A 19116-nucleotide genomic window follows, 5' to 3' on the forward strand; every position below is an offset into this window, starting at 1 on the left:
ATAAAGTCACTGAAGGTTGTCACGTGAGCAACTGAAAATGTTTTATAATTTTTTTATTAAAATAATTGAATTTAGGAAATTTTGTTCAGTTTAGTGTGCCAAAAGCTTATAGTTTTAAATAATCTTCATTCTTAACTATCACAGATAAAAACATAGAATCTTTTTTTATAATTTGTAAATAAAATAAAAGATATAATCACAACTCACTTAGTTCAGTAAAAAAACCAGAAACTTTAGTAAAGTGCCTCCTAGCACTTCGCTTCAGTAATGGTGTTACCAATGTACAATTACAAACATTATTATTTATGGCCAGTCTCCTCAAATCAGAAGAGACATTTTTGAACTGTAATGAATGCAGGTCATTGTTTCCAACACTAAATGTTTTGAATTTTTGAAACATATTTTTTACAAAAGGTAATATTTTTAAAGCAAGAAATGGATAATTTTTACAGATTGAAAACATTGCAAATGACCAGTTACTCCTAAAAAATAATATGTTTCATTAATTGACCCAATAAGGAAACAATATATTTTTATAAAATCTAATTAAAGATTTATTAAATTACCACAACTATAATGACTAGATTAAAATATTATTCTATTAAATTATCTAATCAAATTAAAAACTTCACTTAGTCATTTGAGTACATTGGGTATCAGTGGATTAATCTTTTTATTAGACTGTCATCAATTCATTTAAAACCTAACAATATTTTTTTATCATAAAATTTATAAACTGAAAATATTTTCTTTGGTGGCTTACCCGTAATCTTTTTTGTTGTTAAGTTACAGAAGTAATCCCCTTTAATTTTAATGGTAAAATAATTTATTGCAGATCATATATGCCATTTTTTTCCAGTGTTTATTTCTTGTTTTACTAAAGACATGGTAAGGATACAGAGAATTTCTTCTTTCAGGTATTGGTTATGAACAAAAGATAATTAGAACGATTAAACTTAAAAAATAATTGTTATAACAAAAGAAATGTGTTTGGCCACAATTTATTTTTTATCATTGATGAATAAAAAATTATGGCTTATTAATTTTTCATGTAATATACCATGCTCTATGTAACACTTGTTTTATTTTATGACTGAATATTCATTTCTAAATTAAAAATTAAGATTGCTTAGTTTTATTATTTTTGAGATTTGCTTAGATTGAATTTTATTCGTGATTTATATTGAAAAGCATTATAATAGTAGAATTTCGATGAAATTATCAATTAGTAAAACATAAAATTTTTCTTTCTTACTAATTCTTTTCACCAAGCATGCTAATTCATCTGGTTATTAATATATTTATTGGTTTGCAAATAATTCAAATTCTGAAGAATGTCATAATTCTAGCATTCAATGAATAAAATGTGGTAATTATGTGATGAAGTAATATAAACTGTTAAAGCTCCAAATGAAAAAAAAGATTAATTTGAGCCCTACTGATGACTACATAATGATTATTATTTTAATATTAGCTTTTGATGTGAATAGCATTATTTTCAAAGTATTAATCAAATAATTATACTCTTCCAATCAAATTATATTACCTGGTAGGAGTATTTTCAAACTATAAAACTTCAGAAAATATTTTATTTAGATTATTTCTTCTGTTTAATGATAGGAATGATTTACTGTGATTATTACTTTTTTTGTAAATTAACAATGAATATTTTATTATTTAATTTACTGTAATTCTTGAAGTATATTTGTTCTAGAGCAGAACAGTCATATTACTGAAATAGTAGTTTTTAAAGATTTATTAAATAATCATTACTTACTTTTTCAGACTGATTGCCAGACTGAAGAAATGTGTGTAGTAAATGAATCTGATAGTGATGTTGAAATAATTGAGGTATTTATAATTTTTTATCTGATTATTCTAATTAGCATTTACTTTTTTTGGTTAATTTGATTGCAGTATTTTGAAAATTTAATGAACACATGATTCTTCTTTAAGGAGTACTGGGCTGCAGATGCTTTGGGTTAATCATAGAATAATTTTTTTGTCAATCTCACATTATTTAGAATATTAAATAAGAAAGAAAAATGGCATGTGTAAAAATCTATGAATTAAATATTTGAAAATGAAACGGAATGATTCAAATAGAAAGTCCAGGTTACTGAATATATGATATTCATCTCCCAAAAGCGTTGTAATAGGAATGAAGAGAAGTTGTAGAATTACATTGAATGCCAGATTGCAGTTAGTATACTGATCAGGTAACAGTATTAAAAATTCTGAGTGAATATTGTTTTACTCTTTATGTTCATTTTGCACAGTTGAATACTGTTAGAAAAAAAATATTATTAAGGATGTATGAGGCATGTTTTTAAAGTAGTTTGGGTATAGGAACATATTCTTCATTGATGGAAAAATTGAGAACTATCTGTCTAATAGAAGCCATATTAAAATGTTCTTACAGGTTATTTATTAAGTTAAAAAGTGCAATTATTATAAACAAAGTATTTTCTTCTTTCTAATATCAAATGATGAGATCTTAACAAAATTTATAATATTAGCCTTGATCATTCTATAAAGAACACTAGGAAAGTATGCATTATGAGATATCATCACAGTTACAAGTTAGCGTGTGTTTAGGCAGATCTCAACCTGCACTATAGCCACTCTAGTCACTGCCTCAGTGACATTTGCTTTTTAACTGTGTTAGTGAAAATAAGTAGTAATGTCGTCAAGGTTGAAAATTAAGTACCAGGTAATTTTGCGCTAGAATTATATATGTGGGTTAAGTGTTGATCATTGTTTAGTGGAAATGATTCCTGTGTTTGGAGAGGATTGTCCTCATTGTGCAACAATATTTAGGTGGTGCCAAGTGTTTAAAAGAGGAAATTTTGGACTTGAGTACACTCCAAGGTCAGATCTTCGTATGAGGGAAGCATTGCTGCAGTATGAAAAATGTTTGAGACAGACAGATGTGTGAACTATCACAAAATAGAGGTGTCCTCTGGCATTAATGCACCAACATTTGTGCTGTTCTGTAAGATCACCTTTAAGATAGAAAGCTTTTTGTACCCTTTAGGTACTGAATAACGTCATAAATGATGAAATTGCATATTGTGTTTTATAATGCTGTGAATTACTGAAAAGTTTGAAAATGTGAAATCTCCCTATATGAACAGTACTGTGATAGCTGATGAAACTTAGCTGTATTATTATGACGTCCTGACCAAGGCTCAAAACAAAGTATGGGTTTTTGAAATTGAGGAGTCCCCCGCCTTGGCTGTTTGAAAATCCAGATCAGTGAAGAAGAGAATGGTGTTTTTTTTAGTGTGAGAGGAGTTTTAAAATGAGTTTTCTTAGAGACCCAGAAGACAGCAACAGGGAAGTCATATACAAAGAAATGCCTGCCTAAAGTTGTCAAAGCTCTCAAGAAGCTGCATCCAAACTGAAGGATGGACACAGTTTTCTCACCATGGTAACATTCCAGCGCCCCGTTCCAAGTATTTGGCCAGCTCTGGAATAAAACGGTTAGAGTACCCTCTATACAGTTCTGACCTCGCTCTGGGTGACTTCTCCCAGTTCTGTGCTGTTCTCCCAGTTTAAGAACAGACTGAAAGAGAGGCATTTTACAAATGTTGATCACCTCATAAGGGCTTGAGATGATGAGTGTGCCTAGATCTCCAACAAAACATGGCAGGGTTTCTTTAAGACTGGTTTCAAAGGATACAGAAGTGTATAATGTGTGGTTGAGATTATTTTGAAAAATTATAAAAAAATAAAGTTGTATTTTAAAACTTTCCTATTGCCCTTGGTACAACATTAGCATAGATTAATTGTAGCGACACATATCTAATAATGTATCTATACAGATATAGATACAATATATAATGTTTACATAATTAACCTAATTAGTCAAATTAATTATGCAGTCAACCTCAGCTACAAACAGTTTTATGCATGAATGAATGAATTTTTGAATGAATATTTTTAGTTGTTTATATATGAAATATTAATTATAAACAAAATGTTTGTAATTAATATATGAATAAAATCTGATTGTTCTTTGGTAATATAATTAATTTTCCTTCTATTTTATTTATCAGTTGTTTTTATTGTAATTTTAGGAAGCATCCAATGAAAAAACAAATGAATTTATTAATAGTAGTGTGAAGATATCATCAACTTCTTCTTCCCCTCCTTCTTCATTATTAAAACAATCAGCAGTTGGAAGCTGTCATAATTCCTTTACTATTAAGGATGCAATTAAAGAAGATAGTGGTAATGTTAAAATAGCTGAAAATAAAAGTAATTTGTTACTAAATAATAATAGCAATGATGTAATAAATGTTGATGGTAAAAATACCATTAACAATAATATTCAAATTAAAAAAGAAATAATTTGTGATAGAATAATTAGTGATAAAAATAGTAATAAATTAAAAGCAAATAAATGTTCTGTGAATAGACCTGTATTTAAATGCACAATGTGTGATGATGCATTCCATACTCAGGTTTTACTTCGGAAACATATTATGAATTCGCATTTAAATAAATGGTCGTGTTATTTCTGTAGTATAACTTTTAATAATGACAGTGAATATCAAAAACATATGAAAATTCATATAAAAAATGTGAAATTACAATCACAATTGAATTCTGATAAAAATTTAAGTGAAAGTAATTTTTCTGACAATGGTAATAATAGTTCGTTAGATTTCGATAATCAAAATGAAGTAAAAACATTTTTTAAATGTAAAAACTGTAAATTTAAAACAAAATTTAATTTTTTATTAGATAAACATCAATTTGAATGTTGTGCTACAAATTCTTCTGCTTCGTCATCATCTACATCATTAAATGATATTAAAAATAAAAATGTTATTAAATGTCAGTCGTGTTTAACTATTTTTAAAAATAAGAAACAATTAAATTTACATGTTTGTTCTGCTGCTAATAATAATAATAACAATAATACTAATAATACTGATGATAGCAATAATTGTAGCGATAGATGTGTTACAAGTAATAATACCTATGAAAATAAGTGTAGTAAGTCGTGTAAATATAAATGTGGTATCTGTTCATTAACATTTAACATTAAAAATAGTTTAATTAAACATTTACGTAGCCATAAAATTAGTAATATTAATAAGACAAATAATACATTACAATCATCAACAAAGTTATGTAATAAAATTTTAGATTATTCGACAACAAAGGATGATTCTACTACAGAAATTATTCAAGTTGATGTTGATTTAAATACAAATGATTACGATAATGATGTCGGTGAAATACATTTGAATGATGATGATGATGATGATGGTGACGATAATGATGATTGTGATGATAATGATGTTGATAACATTGATGAAAATATGGCCACAAATACACTTTTACTACGTTGTGGTATTTGTTCACTAACATTTGATAAACAGTCAACTTACATTGAACATATAAATTTTCATAAAAATAACAATAAAAAAATTATCACAAATAATGAATCTGCTCCTGAAATTTATTTTGATAATGTTGAACACTTCATGGCATTATCATCGGAATCATCGTCAATTAATTTATCATCTGATAAAGAAAATTCATTAAATCTTAATTATAATATTAATAAAAATATCACAGATATATCATTGACTGATAAAAAGACTGATCATTGTGATGGTGCTAATGATGATGATAATGATAATAATGATGATATTGATAATGAAAATGATCACGATAATAAAATTAATTTGATTACAAATCTTTCATGCAGTACGTGTAATGTATCTTTTAATAGTAAAAATGATTTAGATAAACATGCTATTTTATATGATCATAAATTACACCAAAATTTTAATGATTTTAAGTATAATAATTTAATAAAAACTGATAACAATGGCATAGATAATAAACATTTTATCAATAATGATACTAATAAAATTCTTGATAACAAAAATAACATTTCAATTATCGAATCACAATTTGTCAATGAAATAATAATTAATACTTTAAATACATCAGTCCAAAATAATAGCAGTAACAATCATTGTTGTGTGAATAAAAGTATTAGTAATGATGTTTCTAGCAGTAATATTACAAGTCTATCTGGTCAACAATGTACATATACTGGAACACCAGTTAACGATCTTAAAGACCATGAAAATATTGATCATAACTTGTTAAATGATATGATTACTTGTAATATATGTGATAAATATATTGATAAAAATAATGAAAATGAACATTATAATAGCCATAAAACAATATATTGCAACTATTGTTCATTTGAAACGAAAAATAAAAAATTAATGAGTAAACATATTAAAGAACATAATAATAAAAATAACAATCGAAAAGATAGGCAAGATTATTTATGTCAATATTGTAGTGAAACGTTTAAAACAAAAAAACTATTAAAATCTCATGAAGAATTACATCCAGAAAATTTTGAATTTCATTGTAATGAATGTAACAAAAAATTCATGAAAGAGAAACAGTTAAAAAATCATTATGATGAAGTACATAGAGATCCGCATTGTTATTACTGTGGTAAAGAAATTTTTAATTTAAAAGCTCTTAAAAATCATGAACAAAGACATGTGCGAGATTTACATAACTCTAATAAACTGGAATGTGATATATGTAAAAGAGTTTTTAAAACAAGAACTGGTTTAAGACATCATTTTGCCATACATACTGGCAAATTTAAATATTTTTGTGATTTTTGCCAGCGAGGTTTTATGTCAAGAATGATGTTGGAAGAACATAGAAGTTGTCATACGAAAGAAGATCGTTATGTTTGTGATGTTTGTGGACGTAAATTTACATTTCAGAGTACATACTGGATACATCGTAAGTGGCATGATAATCCTTTTCCATATAAGTGTAATTTCTGTGGCCGATTATTCCGACACACGTCGCTACTTGCTGTTCATAAAAGAAAACACACCGGAGAACGACCATATAAATGCCCTCATTGCCCCCTAAGTTTTACTGTAGGTGGTACATTAAAAAGACATTTAATTTTACATACACAAAAATTTCCATTTACATGTGATACATGTAAACGTGGTTTTACAACAAAACATAAGTATTCTGTACATTTAGCTAAAATGCATAATAACTATGAATTATTAAATAATAAAAAATCTTTGCAAAAACAAACCGATTTTAAAATGGTCATTAAAGAAAAATCAGTGACAAGTCCACGTAACACAGACGTCTCAACAGAAAATGAAAAATTATCTACAACTTCAAGAGAACCACCGGATAATTTTGAATTCATTCCAGATACAACAAATTTTACATTAGTTAATATGGAAGAGGATGATACTGGAAATTCAGCTGTAATGATGCCCTGTATCATGACAACTGTTAACAATGAAGAAAATAATGGTTTAGTTTTTGAAATAATATCTGGTTCACCACTTCAACAAATGTCTAGTGGTATTGCTTTGCCAGAAAATACCATGCTTCCTGATATGTGGTGTCAGTAAGTTAGCTTTTAGACATTTGGATTCAATTGAAGTGGATCTGATATAGAAATATATTCATTAATTTTGCAAGTTAATTAAAAAGTTGAGGTTTGAGTATAATGTTTGCAGATTCATTCTTACATAATTCTTTGTAATGTAATAAGAGTAGGGTTTGGCTGAATAGTTGACTTTTCAACATGCCACGTAATTCTGGATTTAGGTAAAGATTTGCTCCTTAATGAAGCCTGAGTTCATTCTCTTAGGTGCTGAAATTTAATCTTATTTTATAACCACTTTGTCACAATCCATTCATTTTCTTTTAAATCTTTCCTTTCTTATTAATGTTCTTTAGGTTTACGGTGGATGGTCATTGAATCTGTGCAAAGGATGTGGAGATCCACATAAGTGTGATTTAATGGGATGTAGCTCTGCTAAGGATTTTTCTACGGATTCGTTTCCTATCTAGTGACTACATGAAAAGCCCAAAGTCTACTTATATCTCTTCTTCTTAGCTCATATTTTGTTGACTATTACTATGTTCCCCTTCATGTTTGTCTCCTTGGTAAGTTATATGGTGGTACCATCCTTTCAAAGTAATTTTGGAGAATTTTTATAGAGTTGTCATCATATTACTTTTGACATCAAAATGCTTTCCATTAACTGTGGGAGCAGGAATATCTTATTGGAGATCTGAACCAGTAAATAGGACGTGTTGCACACAGTTTTGTTTTCTTTAGGAAAAACCTCCCTCATATGCAGTGCTTTTTATCATGTGTTTTGTCATGCTGCAACATTCATCAGTTTGTAGTAAACATTTGAGTCATTGTTGTATAACCTTTTCTTGTAATTTTTTTATTGCAAATTAGTAAACCTAGTTGATTGTATATCTCTTCTAGATTCATAATAAATAATTCCTATAGTAGTAAAAAAAAAGTTGCCTAAATGTTTCTGATAATTTAATTTTCTTTGACAAAACCTTTTGTCTGTGGAGATTTAACAGTGCATTCATTGTACTTTTCTGTTGTACTAGTAGCTCATATTGCTGCTACATCTTTCATCATTTGTGATGACTCGATCTTCGTTTAAAGATATTGGCAAAGTTTGCTCTTCAGCTTTTACTTATTATTATATGAGTAATTCAGCACCATTTTTGCATTCTTCTTTCTCTTGTCAAATCATCCTAATTTCTCTCTGTAAATTTTTAGTTTCTCTACTATTCTTAAATATCATCCAGTGATTTTTTTAAGCATAATTTTATGAATTTCAATAATGTTTATCGTTTCCAATTGTTAATGGTTGCCCTGATTTCTCATTATCAGTGATGTTGATCTTTCTTTAGAAAAAAATTTTACTTACTTGTAACAAACTTACTGCTTGTAAACTTAATTTTTTATTGTATTATTATAAACACATCTTAAATTCCATTTTGACTTCTGTAGAAAATAAAAATTTTGGTATGTAGCATCACATCTCACTTGTAACACATTGAAATTGTGCTTTATCAAAACAGTACTCCATTTCTATGTAGTGCGCTAAAAAAAGTACTGCATAAAAATAAAAAAGCGCTGAAAAAGAAATTAATTTCCTGCTTACATAATTGTCAAACCTCTTTCTTCCTAATTTCCGATGTTATTACTGTAACATTTTTTTTTAATCACAAATAAAATATTTCTGTAATATCTATTTTTTTCTGCCATTTGATTAAATTCCTTTTATTTTCTACTGTAATTGTTTATACTACTTTAGTAAGTACAGTACTTAAAACAGTCTAATTACCGTGATGGATGTTGGATAATTAAGTAAATCATAAGACTAAAAAATCTAATTAATTCTAAAATGTAATTTATATCTAAAAAGAAGTAAAGAATAAGAAGAGTACAGTTTCATAAAAAAGTTTTTATTATAGTTTGTTAGATGCGTATAATCAATTAGGTAATTGTGCATTATAGCCTATTATTAATATTGCCATTCCTATTAATATAATATTGCTGTTAATTATAGCATATAATATATACTCATTTAATCATATAATATTAATATTTTCATTGTGCATTATATAATGAAAGAAAGGAAAATTAAAATTTTTTCCCACCAAGTCCATTTCAGTATTTAATATAATGGAGAATTTAAAAGATTATTTAAAAGTAAGTGATGAACTTGGTTAGGCAGGATGGTTTTTAGTAGAAATATAGATACAGTTAAATGCTACATTAGATTTTATGTTTGATGCAAGTTATGTGTTTGACAGATGTACATTTTTCTCTGGTTATTAAAAGCATTAATTGCAAATCCTGATTTACCTATTGAATAAGTTAGCTACTATTGTGTAAATTCATACATAAGTTTTATCTACTGGTAATCAGCAGAATGTTACTACAATTAGCAGTATATAAAACAGAAAATTGATTATCAGTACTTTATAGTATTTTAATACTTGGTTCTGTATTCTGAAATTTTCACAGTAAATACAGATAACAATTGTTTGAATTCACTTATTAACTACATTGAGTCCTAAACCTTTTTGGAATTTGTGGTAATAAAATGTTTCCACAAAGTTAGTAACAAATATATTACAAAAACATTTATCTTGTTCTGATTAATTTAAGCCAACATATTCATCTCAGGGGCTTGATTACCATATGTACTCCTATGTTATTTAGTTTTGATGTATAATAGTCGTGAAGACTAATTTACTTGACTCGCAAGTATCATAAATAAAAAAACAGATAGTTTGTGTTTTATGCATTATTCCATATAAAGCATTCATAGAATATTTGAAGAGATAAAGCCCCTTCAATTGTCTTTCTCAGTAATATTTTTTCTATTATTCTGTTTTAAAAGAATAATGATCACATTTCAAATTCAGCTGTCTACTCGTGAATAAAATAAATATGCCACCAATTATCCATTGTATAGTATGACTTTTTATTTTTCAGTCCACCTTTTTTTCCCTGAGTAGCCTATGTGATTGGTTTATGATAATATTAGATAAGAATTTTTTTCAAAAAATTTCTTAAATGACTTGGTTGAGATGTGTTTTAATGACAGCTAATTTTTTCTTTATGAAAATATATTTATTTTACATTTGATTTTCACTCTACCCTTTGTACATTTCCTTATTATTGCTGTGTTTTTATTTTTTTAATATAATATCTGACTCTGGGCTTGCCCCTGTTTTATTGTAAAGTGATTGAAAGAAAAATCAATATAAAACTTAATTGTTATAATTTTCTTATTAAAATGTTAAATATAATTTAATTATATTTTTTATGATTTAATTTTTATGTAAGAAAAAAGAATACGATTGGCAGAATTATATTTTTATATGAATGCATGCAACTGTAAAATACTATTTGACTACTTTGTGTATCAAATTTCTGATTTAAAGAATGGTTATTAATTTTGTTAAAATACTATTATATGTAGTAGTACAACTACTACAAGTAATAATTGTATTATAGTAATACAAGTAGTTGTATGACTATTTATAGTAGTACAAAAACAACTTTTTTTTTATCTATAATTATGAACAGAAAAAATAATTTCAGCTAATCTCTGTGATCACTGTAGTTGTTAGTGTACTATTCATAAGTATAGATTAGTGTCATATTTAATAATCAATTATACCTATGTACTATTTGCACAAAAATTCTTGTAAATGCCAGGTATTTTATTTAATTTTAATTTATAAGTATTTGAGAAGTTAATGTGGTATTAGTGTGTTTTTAAATTTAATTGTTTTTAAAGAATAAATTGTAGAAGAAAATGTGTTTTTAATGTGGTAGGTGTTTTGCTGTTAATTATAAAAAAATGAAGAGAACTGATATACTGTAACCTGGAATCTTACCAAGCAGAGTCTTACTGTAATTTTTTAAGTATATTTTTATATATGTGTGTGTGTATGAATGAAATTTTTTCAATTTGTGTAAATTTATATGTTTATTTTATTTATTTGTATGAATAGTGTTATCTGTTAATGATAATAACAATTTTTTTTAAACATACATTTAAAATACAGTTTTTGTATACTTATATACACTACGTGTAAATATACATAAAATGGTAACAGTAAAAAAAATTAATAAAAAAATCAGTTTGTTTTATTTCAAATTAATCCATTTTCTTGAATTAAAAAATTTATGATAAGAGATGTTTCTCTGTTTTTAAAAATACATTGAAAATATGTCTAAAGTAGACAGAAAAAATAATGATTTCTAAAATTTGTCTTGTCTTGTCAGATGTTCACGGACAAATTCCTCAATTGTGTTTCACAAACCTCATACTTTTTTTGCAGTTATAGGTTTTTAATATTGTGCAATAATAAAGTATTTTTTTTCAGTTCTGTAAGCATACTTTGTTATATGATATAGTAAAGTGTATATGTAGTCTTTTTTATGCTAAAAAATTACATTATTATTATCTATATGCTTACTCATTGAGCATTTAGTGGAATGCTTGTATACTAAATTCAAAAAAAGAGTATGTAGAATATAGTAATAGAAAAATACAATAAAAAATTGTATTATATTTTATACTGTAAAATATGACGATGCAATGGTCTCCATCCGTACTGGCAGACAGAGGTTCAACACGCTGTCATAAACCACATTCCTAAGCAGGGGCCCCAGCATCAAATGGAAGTTAATGGAACACCTCCAAGTAGCTAAAACCAACAGCCACCAGGTTGTGTATCAGCTGTGGTCTACCTCTCCTTTAGATAACCTCCAACCTGCCTGCAAAGGTAATTACTAATGCCATTCTCTCTCTCTCTCTCTCTCTCTCTCTCTCAATGACTCCATAGTGGACCCCCACGGTATGGAACTGAAAGCTTCTTTATATCTAGCAAAATCATTGTCGGCATATTTCTCATTCACCATCTGCCCTCTCTTTCTCTTGCAGCCCAATTCATCGCTCTAGTTGACCACCCAGACGATCTCAAGATCTTTTTGTTCGGCGAGCCGAACTGGAGGCACGTTTGAGTTTGAAGGACACTCCCCTGGGCTGAGATTTACTTCATTGTATGTCTGGCCCAAGGGAATAGGGAAAAAACCTGTGAAAACAAAAACAATAAGTGTGTTGTTTTTGTTTTTAGACTTAAATAAGAACTGCAATACTATGTATCATTCTTATTACTTTGGTACCTTGTAGATCTATATAATTGGGAGGTTACAAAATATATCTGTATCTCATGAAGTCATATCTAGAAGACATTATAAATCACAAACAAACTTTTTCATAGCAAAAAATTAAAAATAACTAATGTTGAAATATTATTAAAAGAAAATTAGAGAAAGATGCAAACACATCGTTTTTGATGATTTAGAACTAATTAGAAAAGAAATTAAAAGGTAAATAACCAGAGGGGTTATCACCTTAGAAACACAAGTAACAGAATTCCAAACTGCTTCATACAACAAAGTATTATCTCCTCAGGGCCTGCTATGATTATTAGATAATCTTATATTAACATTTATTATGCATTAAACTATTCATTATGTTCAAAATTTAATTGTTCATTTATAATAATAATATTTTTTTTATTGTGTGGATTTTTTCAAGAGATTGCATTTTAGTTCATTAATTTACAAGACATGAAAATAATAGAAATAAATTTATGCTTATTACCTTTTATATGGTCTGCACAATTAAATTTTTGTTTACCATACTTAAATACTTATAAATGTTCTTCTTTAAATCTTTTTACAAAGTTCTGCTGGTCATGCCTGTGTAAAATTTGTTACAATTATCACTACCACAATTCAACTTTATACACATGATTTATTGTAAATATTTTTATATCTATATTTTTATTATTGGTTTTGGAAGTTATTTTATAGACATTTTAAGAGAAGAAAATGCTTTATTATTACATTTATAAATTAAATAAAGCCTTGAATCGTCGTATTTTACAGTTACAACTGGTGAGTTCATAACCCTAACAGGGAGACACAAGGTGGGGCCAATAGAACTGAGAATCGGTGATCAGCTGTTGCATCGGAGGGGTAAGGTCAAATATCTTGGCGTAATAATAGATAGAGCAAGCAGATTCAGTGAACACGTCACAGAAGTCTGTAATAAGATGGAAAGGTCAGCAAACGCCATAAATAAACTTATGTCTTCACGGGCTGCTCCTGGCTCGCCAAACGAAGAGTAATTATCATGTTGGCCGTAGCCTCAATTCTTCTGTATGTGGCGCTGGCCTAGGTTTAGTATGGTATAAGTGAGCTTTATTGATGCATTGACTGTGGATTTATTAATTCTAAAATTATATTAAATGTTGAATCTATTAAAAAAATAACTTGCTAAGCAGGGTTTTTTTGTTTCTAATTCTAGAATTTCTTTCTAATCACTCAGGATGCATTTAAACAAATAAATGGAAAATTTTGTTCTGACTTTCAGTATAATTAGTTGAAAATTTTTTGATGTTTCAAATGTTAACAGAGGAGAAGGTACTCCCCTGTTTTATGAAACAATTTCTTTGTAATTTATTAAACCAGGATTTTTAGCAGGGATTTCTAGGCAATTTTTATTTTTTAATTATAACCAAGGAATTCTTCTTGTGAATTATAGAAGTTATTTGTTATTGTTTGGTGTCTATTTTGGTCTAATGTTTTGTAACTTGAAAAATATTCATTTTTTTATGAGATTCTAGTAGATGACTAACACGCAGTCAAAGCAAGATACCCTTTTTTTATGAAATATTTTCAGTTGCTAATATAATTTTACAATTTTAGAAACAATTTTACTCTTTTAAATTTGATATTCATGTTTGCATATACCAGTACCCAAAGTTAATTATTTTTTGTCAGTCACTTTGGATTTAAATTATTGTAACATGAGAAATGTTGGTTTAATTTCTGGATAATTTTAGGATTAATGCTATTTATTGATATAAATCACTTAAAAATCCACCCATTGGTATTGACCAATGATGAAAAATAATACTAACCTATCAAAATTTTTCTTTTCTAATTAAATAGGTATGGGAATTGCACACTTCTATTTACAAAATTGTATATTCTCATTTCACCATCTTTTATTTATGACTAAAATTATCTTTATAAGCTCAAACTTGTAGATAGAATATAATATAATCATGATTAGTATTTAAGCTTAGTACATTCTTTATCAAAGTTAAAGCAGTAGCGCTTTACCACATTGACATCTAGCTTTCTTACTACTGAAGATTCTAAAATGGTACTTACTCCAGGGCTGCTTGCATATTGGAGTGCCATTTGTTATTCCATGTATGACATTTTTTTTTACATTGATGAATTAGTTTAATAAATATACATTAATGGGTATGAATTTTTTATGTACAGATTCATCATTTAATGTATGATACAAAATTTTAAAATCGTGTTAAAAGAATTTGTCGAGTAGATAAAGCTGATCAAATGCATCTTATATTTATTGGTTACAATAAGGAATTCTTTAAATTCATAGAAAGCAATTATAAATCTTTATAATATCCTATTGATGATTTTTATGATGTGTGATAATAAATGGCTCATAAAATTAATCGACCCTTAACAATATTTTTCATTTTTTATAGAATTTATCAAATGTATATAACATGCAGAAAATTTGAAAATCTTCTACTGATTAACTTTAAAAAAAAAATATTTTTAATAACAGAAATTGTTTAGTGAAATTTTTTTTGGTTAAGTACCACAACCCCATAATTTATGATATAAAAAATTCACATGAGTTTCTCAAAATTATTCATTTAAATATTTATTTAAAAGATGCAATAATATTATTTACTAATATTCCAACAAAAAAGTTATTGTAAAACATACTGAAAGTACAATAAAAGTGGTAGGCTCTAATTTCAATTTTTGGCCAAACATTTAATCACCCGTGTTACGTCTCAGGGTTATTTAAATGAGGTTATTTAATTTTTAAGTGATGGTTTCTCATTTTTTTCTTACTCCTGTTTAAATCTTTCACTATGTTTTGTTACTTTATAAATTTTTATTTTTTTCATTACTCCTTTTTAAACTCTCACATTTTCTGCTACTCCTTTTTAAATGAATTTTTAACTATGCTCTTACGCTCTTGTTGGTCAGTCTTATGCCAGCCGTCAATCACTCAACATGTGTTAATACAATTGTGGTATATATAATGTTCAAATATTATAATAAAATTAATTTACAATATAAAATATAAAGACTATTATTTATTTAATTGAACCAGCAAAACAAACGATTTTTTCCTGCTTCCCAGAGCTGAATACTCATTAAAGCATCACACAGCTCTGAGAAGTGCCTTCACATAACCACGAGGGTGGGCAGCCAGGCCAGGCTATGCCGTTCCCACCTCCATAACCAGGTCTTGGTTTTTTGTGCCTGTCTCTAACACCAGTAACCCCGAGAAGAACCCCTGCCGGGTCTCAGTTTTAATAACTCAGGGGCTTGAGAGTTCCCGACCTTAATCGCCGCCGCTTACCCGTGTCACACGTTCCCATGGACAGATGACGACTCCAGTCGAGGCTGTCTCTCACCCCCCTTGCTTCCCCTTCTTTTTCTTTTAGTATTCCTGACACAATACAATATAGCATTTATTAATATATAGAATTTGTTAATGTTCAACGTTGTTAAAAATGTCCCCAGTTTTGACACACAGCTAAACTGTGTAATAATCTGGTGGTAGTTTGCTTCCACTTTGTGGATGAGAGAGTCATAAACGAGAGGAGTATCCTAAGAAGTCAGAGGGCCCGACTTTTGTTAACTGCAGACATCTTCGAAGGACGATAAGAACTCTGTAAATAATAAAAACTAAGCGCGTTATAAGGAGGCTCACATAATGTATTAAATTTTATTATCATTAAATGGTTAAAATTCGGCAATTAATTGCAAAGGGTGCTTTCATTGCATAGATTGAACTTGGCGAGATCGCTATACCTAGGTGATTGGATGTTATCTTGTTGCAACATCCTATATTGAACGTTGCTATCGTGTGAAAATTCTCCGCACTTGCCAGCATGGTCTCTACTATGGACTCTACGTCCATCACCCCCGTGTTCACGACACACCCTCACCCCTGCGCCTCCCATCTTTGAAACTGCAATACCATGTGCTCGGATGTGTCAGGATCCTTCGCTCTCCTCTGGCCACACAAGTAGCTCCTAAAGACTCCATGCCTTGTCAAGAACTGTGTGAACCAGAAGTTGGTCTCACCAAACCTCCTCCCGACCGAGACCTCGATACCTAGTATCAGCCGATGTGTCCACCTGCCCATGATGGACACATCCCATCTGCGTTGACAATCACGCATTAAAACAGCCTGTCCTTCCTCTCTTGATTAGCTGTTATTCTTAGAGCACATAGCTAGTTGCTGCAGAGGCGGACTTCCCGCCACAACCATTACTGTCTCCGTTGATACAGAGGCGTACGCCGAGATGGTCTTAAGAACAATACACCACTGCAGCCCCTAGAGTATTCGTTTGTTGCGCTCCACTTCTACGTCTGTCCCACACAGGAACCCCGTACAATAACAATGAATTCACTACATGGACATATAATCTTCTTTTGGATGCCCGGGTTCCTCCAACATTAGTGAGTAGTCTAGTGAGCTTCTTAATAAAATAGTCCAGTTTTATCCCCTGTCTCATGCACTTGGGGTGTGAATTTCCTACTGCGGTCCAACCAGACACCCAAGTACGTGGCAGTGTCCCATGGTTGGACCGCCTAACCCCCTCTATGCGTATTATTAAGGCTGGTTCTACACGGAGGATAAGAACACGGATAAATTAGAAAAATAGAAGGTTTGTCAACATTTATAAGTTACAGTAAACATTGGGTACGAATACCTACAGGTGCAGTATAATGTGAATGGTCCTCATACCTTCGAAAATAAGGATTTCCGAGGAGGCGTCAAAAGCCAGGTGATTCAGCAGTCATTTAAGATGGGTAAAATAAGATGCAAAAACCTGATCCTGCATATACCAAAGTGATGGCTCACTGCCATCAACAAGGATGCTTATGACAGGGCTTGGTCTAAAGGCATCTATAGCAAGCCAAAGGAAAGCATGATGTACAGCACCCAGCATTTTAAGTGCTGAAGAGTAGGCGACACAATCATAATCCAAACAGGAACAAACTAAGTAATAGCAAAAACCAACATATATAACCGATTGGCCCCCAATTGATATTGCTAAGAACTAGCAGTATACCAAAAAGTTTGGAACATTTTTTTTTAATCTTTTGATGTGTTTGACCCATGTAAGGCAGCTATCAAAAAATAAACCAAAAAATCCGACATCAGGAGACTTACTCGTTAGTTCTCCGCTGAGAAAGACTTGCAGAATAAAGGGGTCCTGCAGGTGAGAAAAGACTACACATTTTGTTTTCTCAGGTGAAAAAGTCGTAACCAAGCTTCAAGGCGAGATATAGTGTTTTGTTCTCTCTGCTGCGGCTCTCTTTGTCTCTCTGCTATGGCTGTTGACAGGACGTAATATACATAGCAAAATCATCAACAAATGAACATGAAACAGGTGGCTGCACACATTTAGTAATACTTGAGGTACTCCATTCTCCAAGAAGACACTACCCACTACCCTAGGGAGAATCTCCAACACATAAATGACACGAAAGGTTTGGTCATTTAAGAAACCTCTAATAAAAGCAAGCATGTTGCCCTTGACTTCCCATTCTTTCATCTCAAAAAGATCCCGGCAAAAAATTACTCCTCGGCTAGTAATCAAGGTTTTATGACATACCGCACTTACACTTATACCGCCCATATTGGTTAAACATAAGAGCAATCGACTTTGCTCATCACTGAAGGTCTTGTATCGAACAATCTCTCAGTTTTCTTATGTTCTTGGGGAACCAAATTCAGTTAAGGAATCTTTTAATTTGTAAGACAAATATGACGTCATTTATATGATGATGATAATTTCATCTTTGTATTGTTAACAAGTCGAGAGCAAGACTTGTGTATTATAGAACGCAAATTGCAACATTTAATAAATTATGAATTTAAATACAATATTTAAACAGATACAACTACAACCTAATAATATACCTGTATTTAGAAGTAGTATGTTAGAGTGGCAGCACTATTTTAATATATTTATTGATTTAATAACATAATAGAGATGATTTGACTATTATTAAAAAATTACACTATCTACTTACTTCTTTGAAGGATGAAGCCTTAGCAATTATTACATTTTTGTACCACTGAGCAGTTTCTAATAAATATCCAAAATCAATATCACCAGTCTGTAAACCATTAAGGCAAAATATGTCTTAATTTAAAATATACATTAGCTGCATGCATGAAATAAGAAGCAGGTTATGTTTGGGAAAAGAGCTTTTAAAAGAACTGTAGATAGTTACAAGAATCCTCATTGAATTAAGGATTTGTGCCAGTTGTGGTATCATAGATTCTAAACTATGGACATTCAAAAAGAAAGAACAAAAGTACTCTCATACTTTATTCACAAGTGACTGATTCCAGAGAAAAATATGAAAGAACTATCCCTTTCTTTAACTAATGGAAAAAGACTGGAACTCCTCTGAGCATTATTTTATTAAGATAAATTGCTGATTGTTCAGCAGAACAAACAGTTGAATTTGTTACAGTAAGAAGCTATAGGTTGCCAAAGAAATGAGTAAAAAGATGGAAGAAGAAGAATGTAGAAAAATAGTAAGTTTGAAGAAGGTAAAATTAGAAA

The 19116-nt window shown here is 29.5% G+C and overlaps 1 protein-coding gene across 1 annotated transcript in view; it reads left to right on the top strand.

Moving 5' to 3' along the window:
- Positions 1 to 19116, top strand: part of LOC142329229 (uncharacterized) — a 73226-nt gene that overhangs the window by 22878 nt on the left and 31232 nt on the right. Inside the window, exons 4-7 of the mRNA XM_075373637.1 lie at positions 1786 to 1851; positions 4083 to 5877; positions 6529 to 6807; positions 7144 to 7447. Coding sequence (XP_075229752.1) covers positions 1786 to 1851; positions 4083 to 5877; positions 6529 to 6807; positions 7144 to 7447 — 2444 coding nt within the window. The remainder of the gene's footprint in view (positions 1 to 1785; positions 1852 to 4082; positions 5878 to 6528; positions 6808 to 7143; positions 7448 to 19116) is intronic.

The sequence above is a fragment of the Lycorma delicatula genome, chromosome 8 (assembly GCF_047948215.1).
Source record: "Lycorma delicatula isolate Av1 chromosome 8, ASM4794821v1, whole genome shotgun sequence".
In the NCBI taxonomy this organism is placed as follows: Eukaryota; Metazoa; Arthropoda; class Insecta; order Hemiptera; family Fulgoridae; genus Lycorma; species Lycorma delicatula.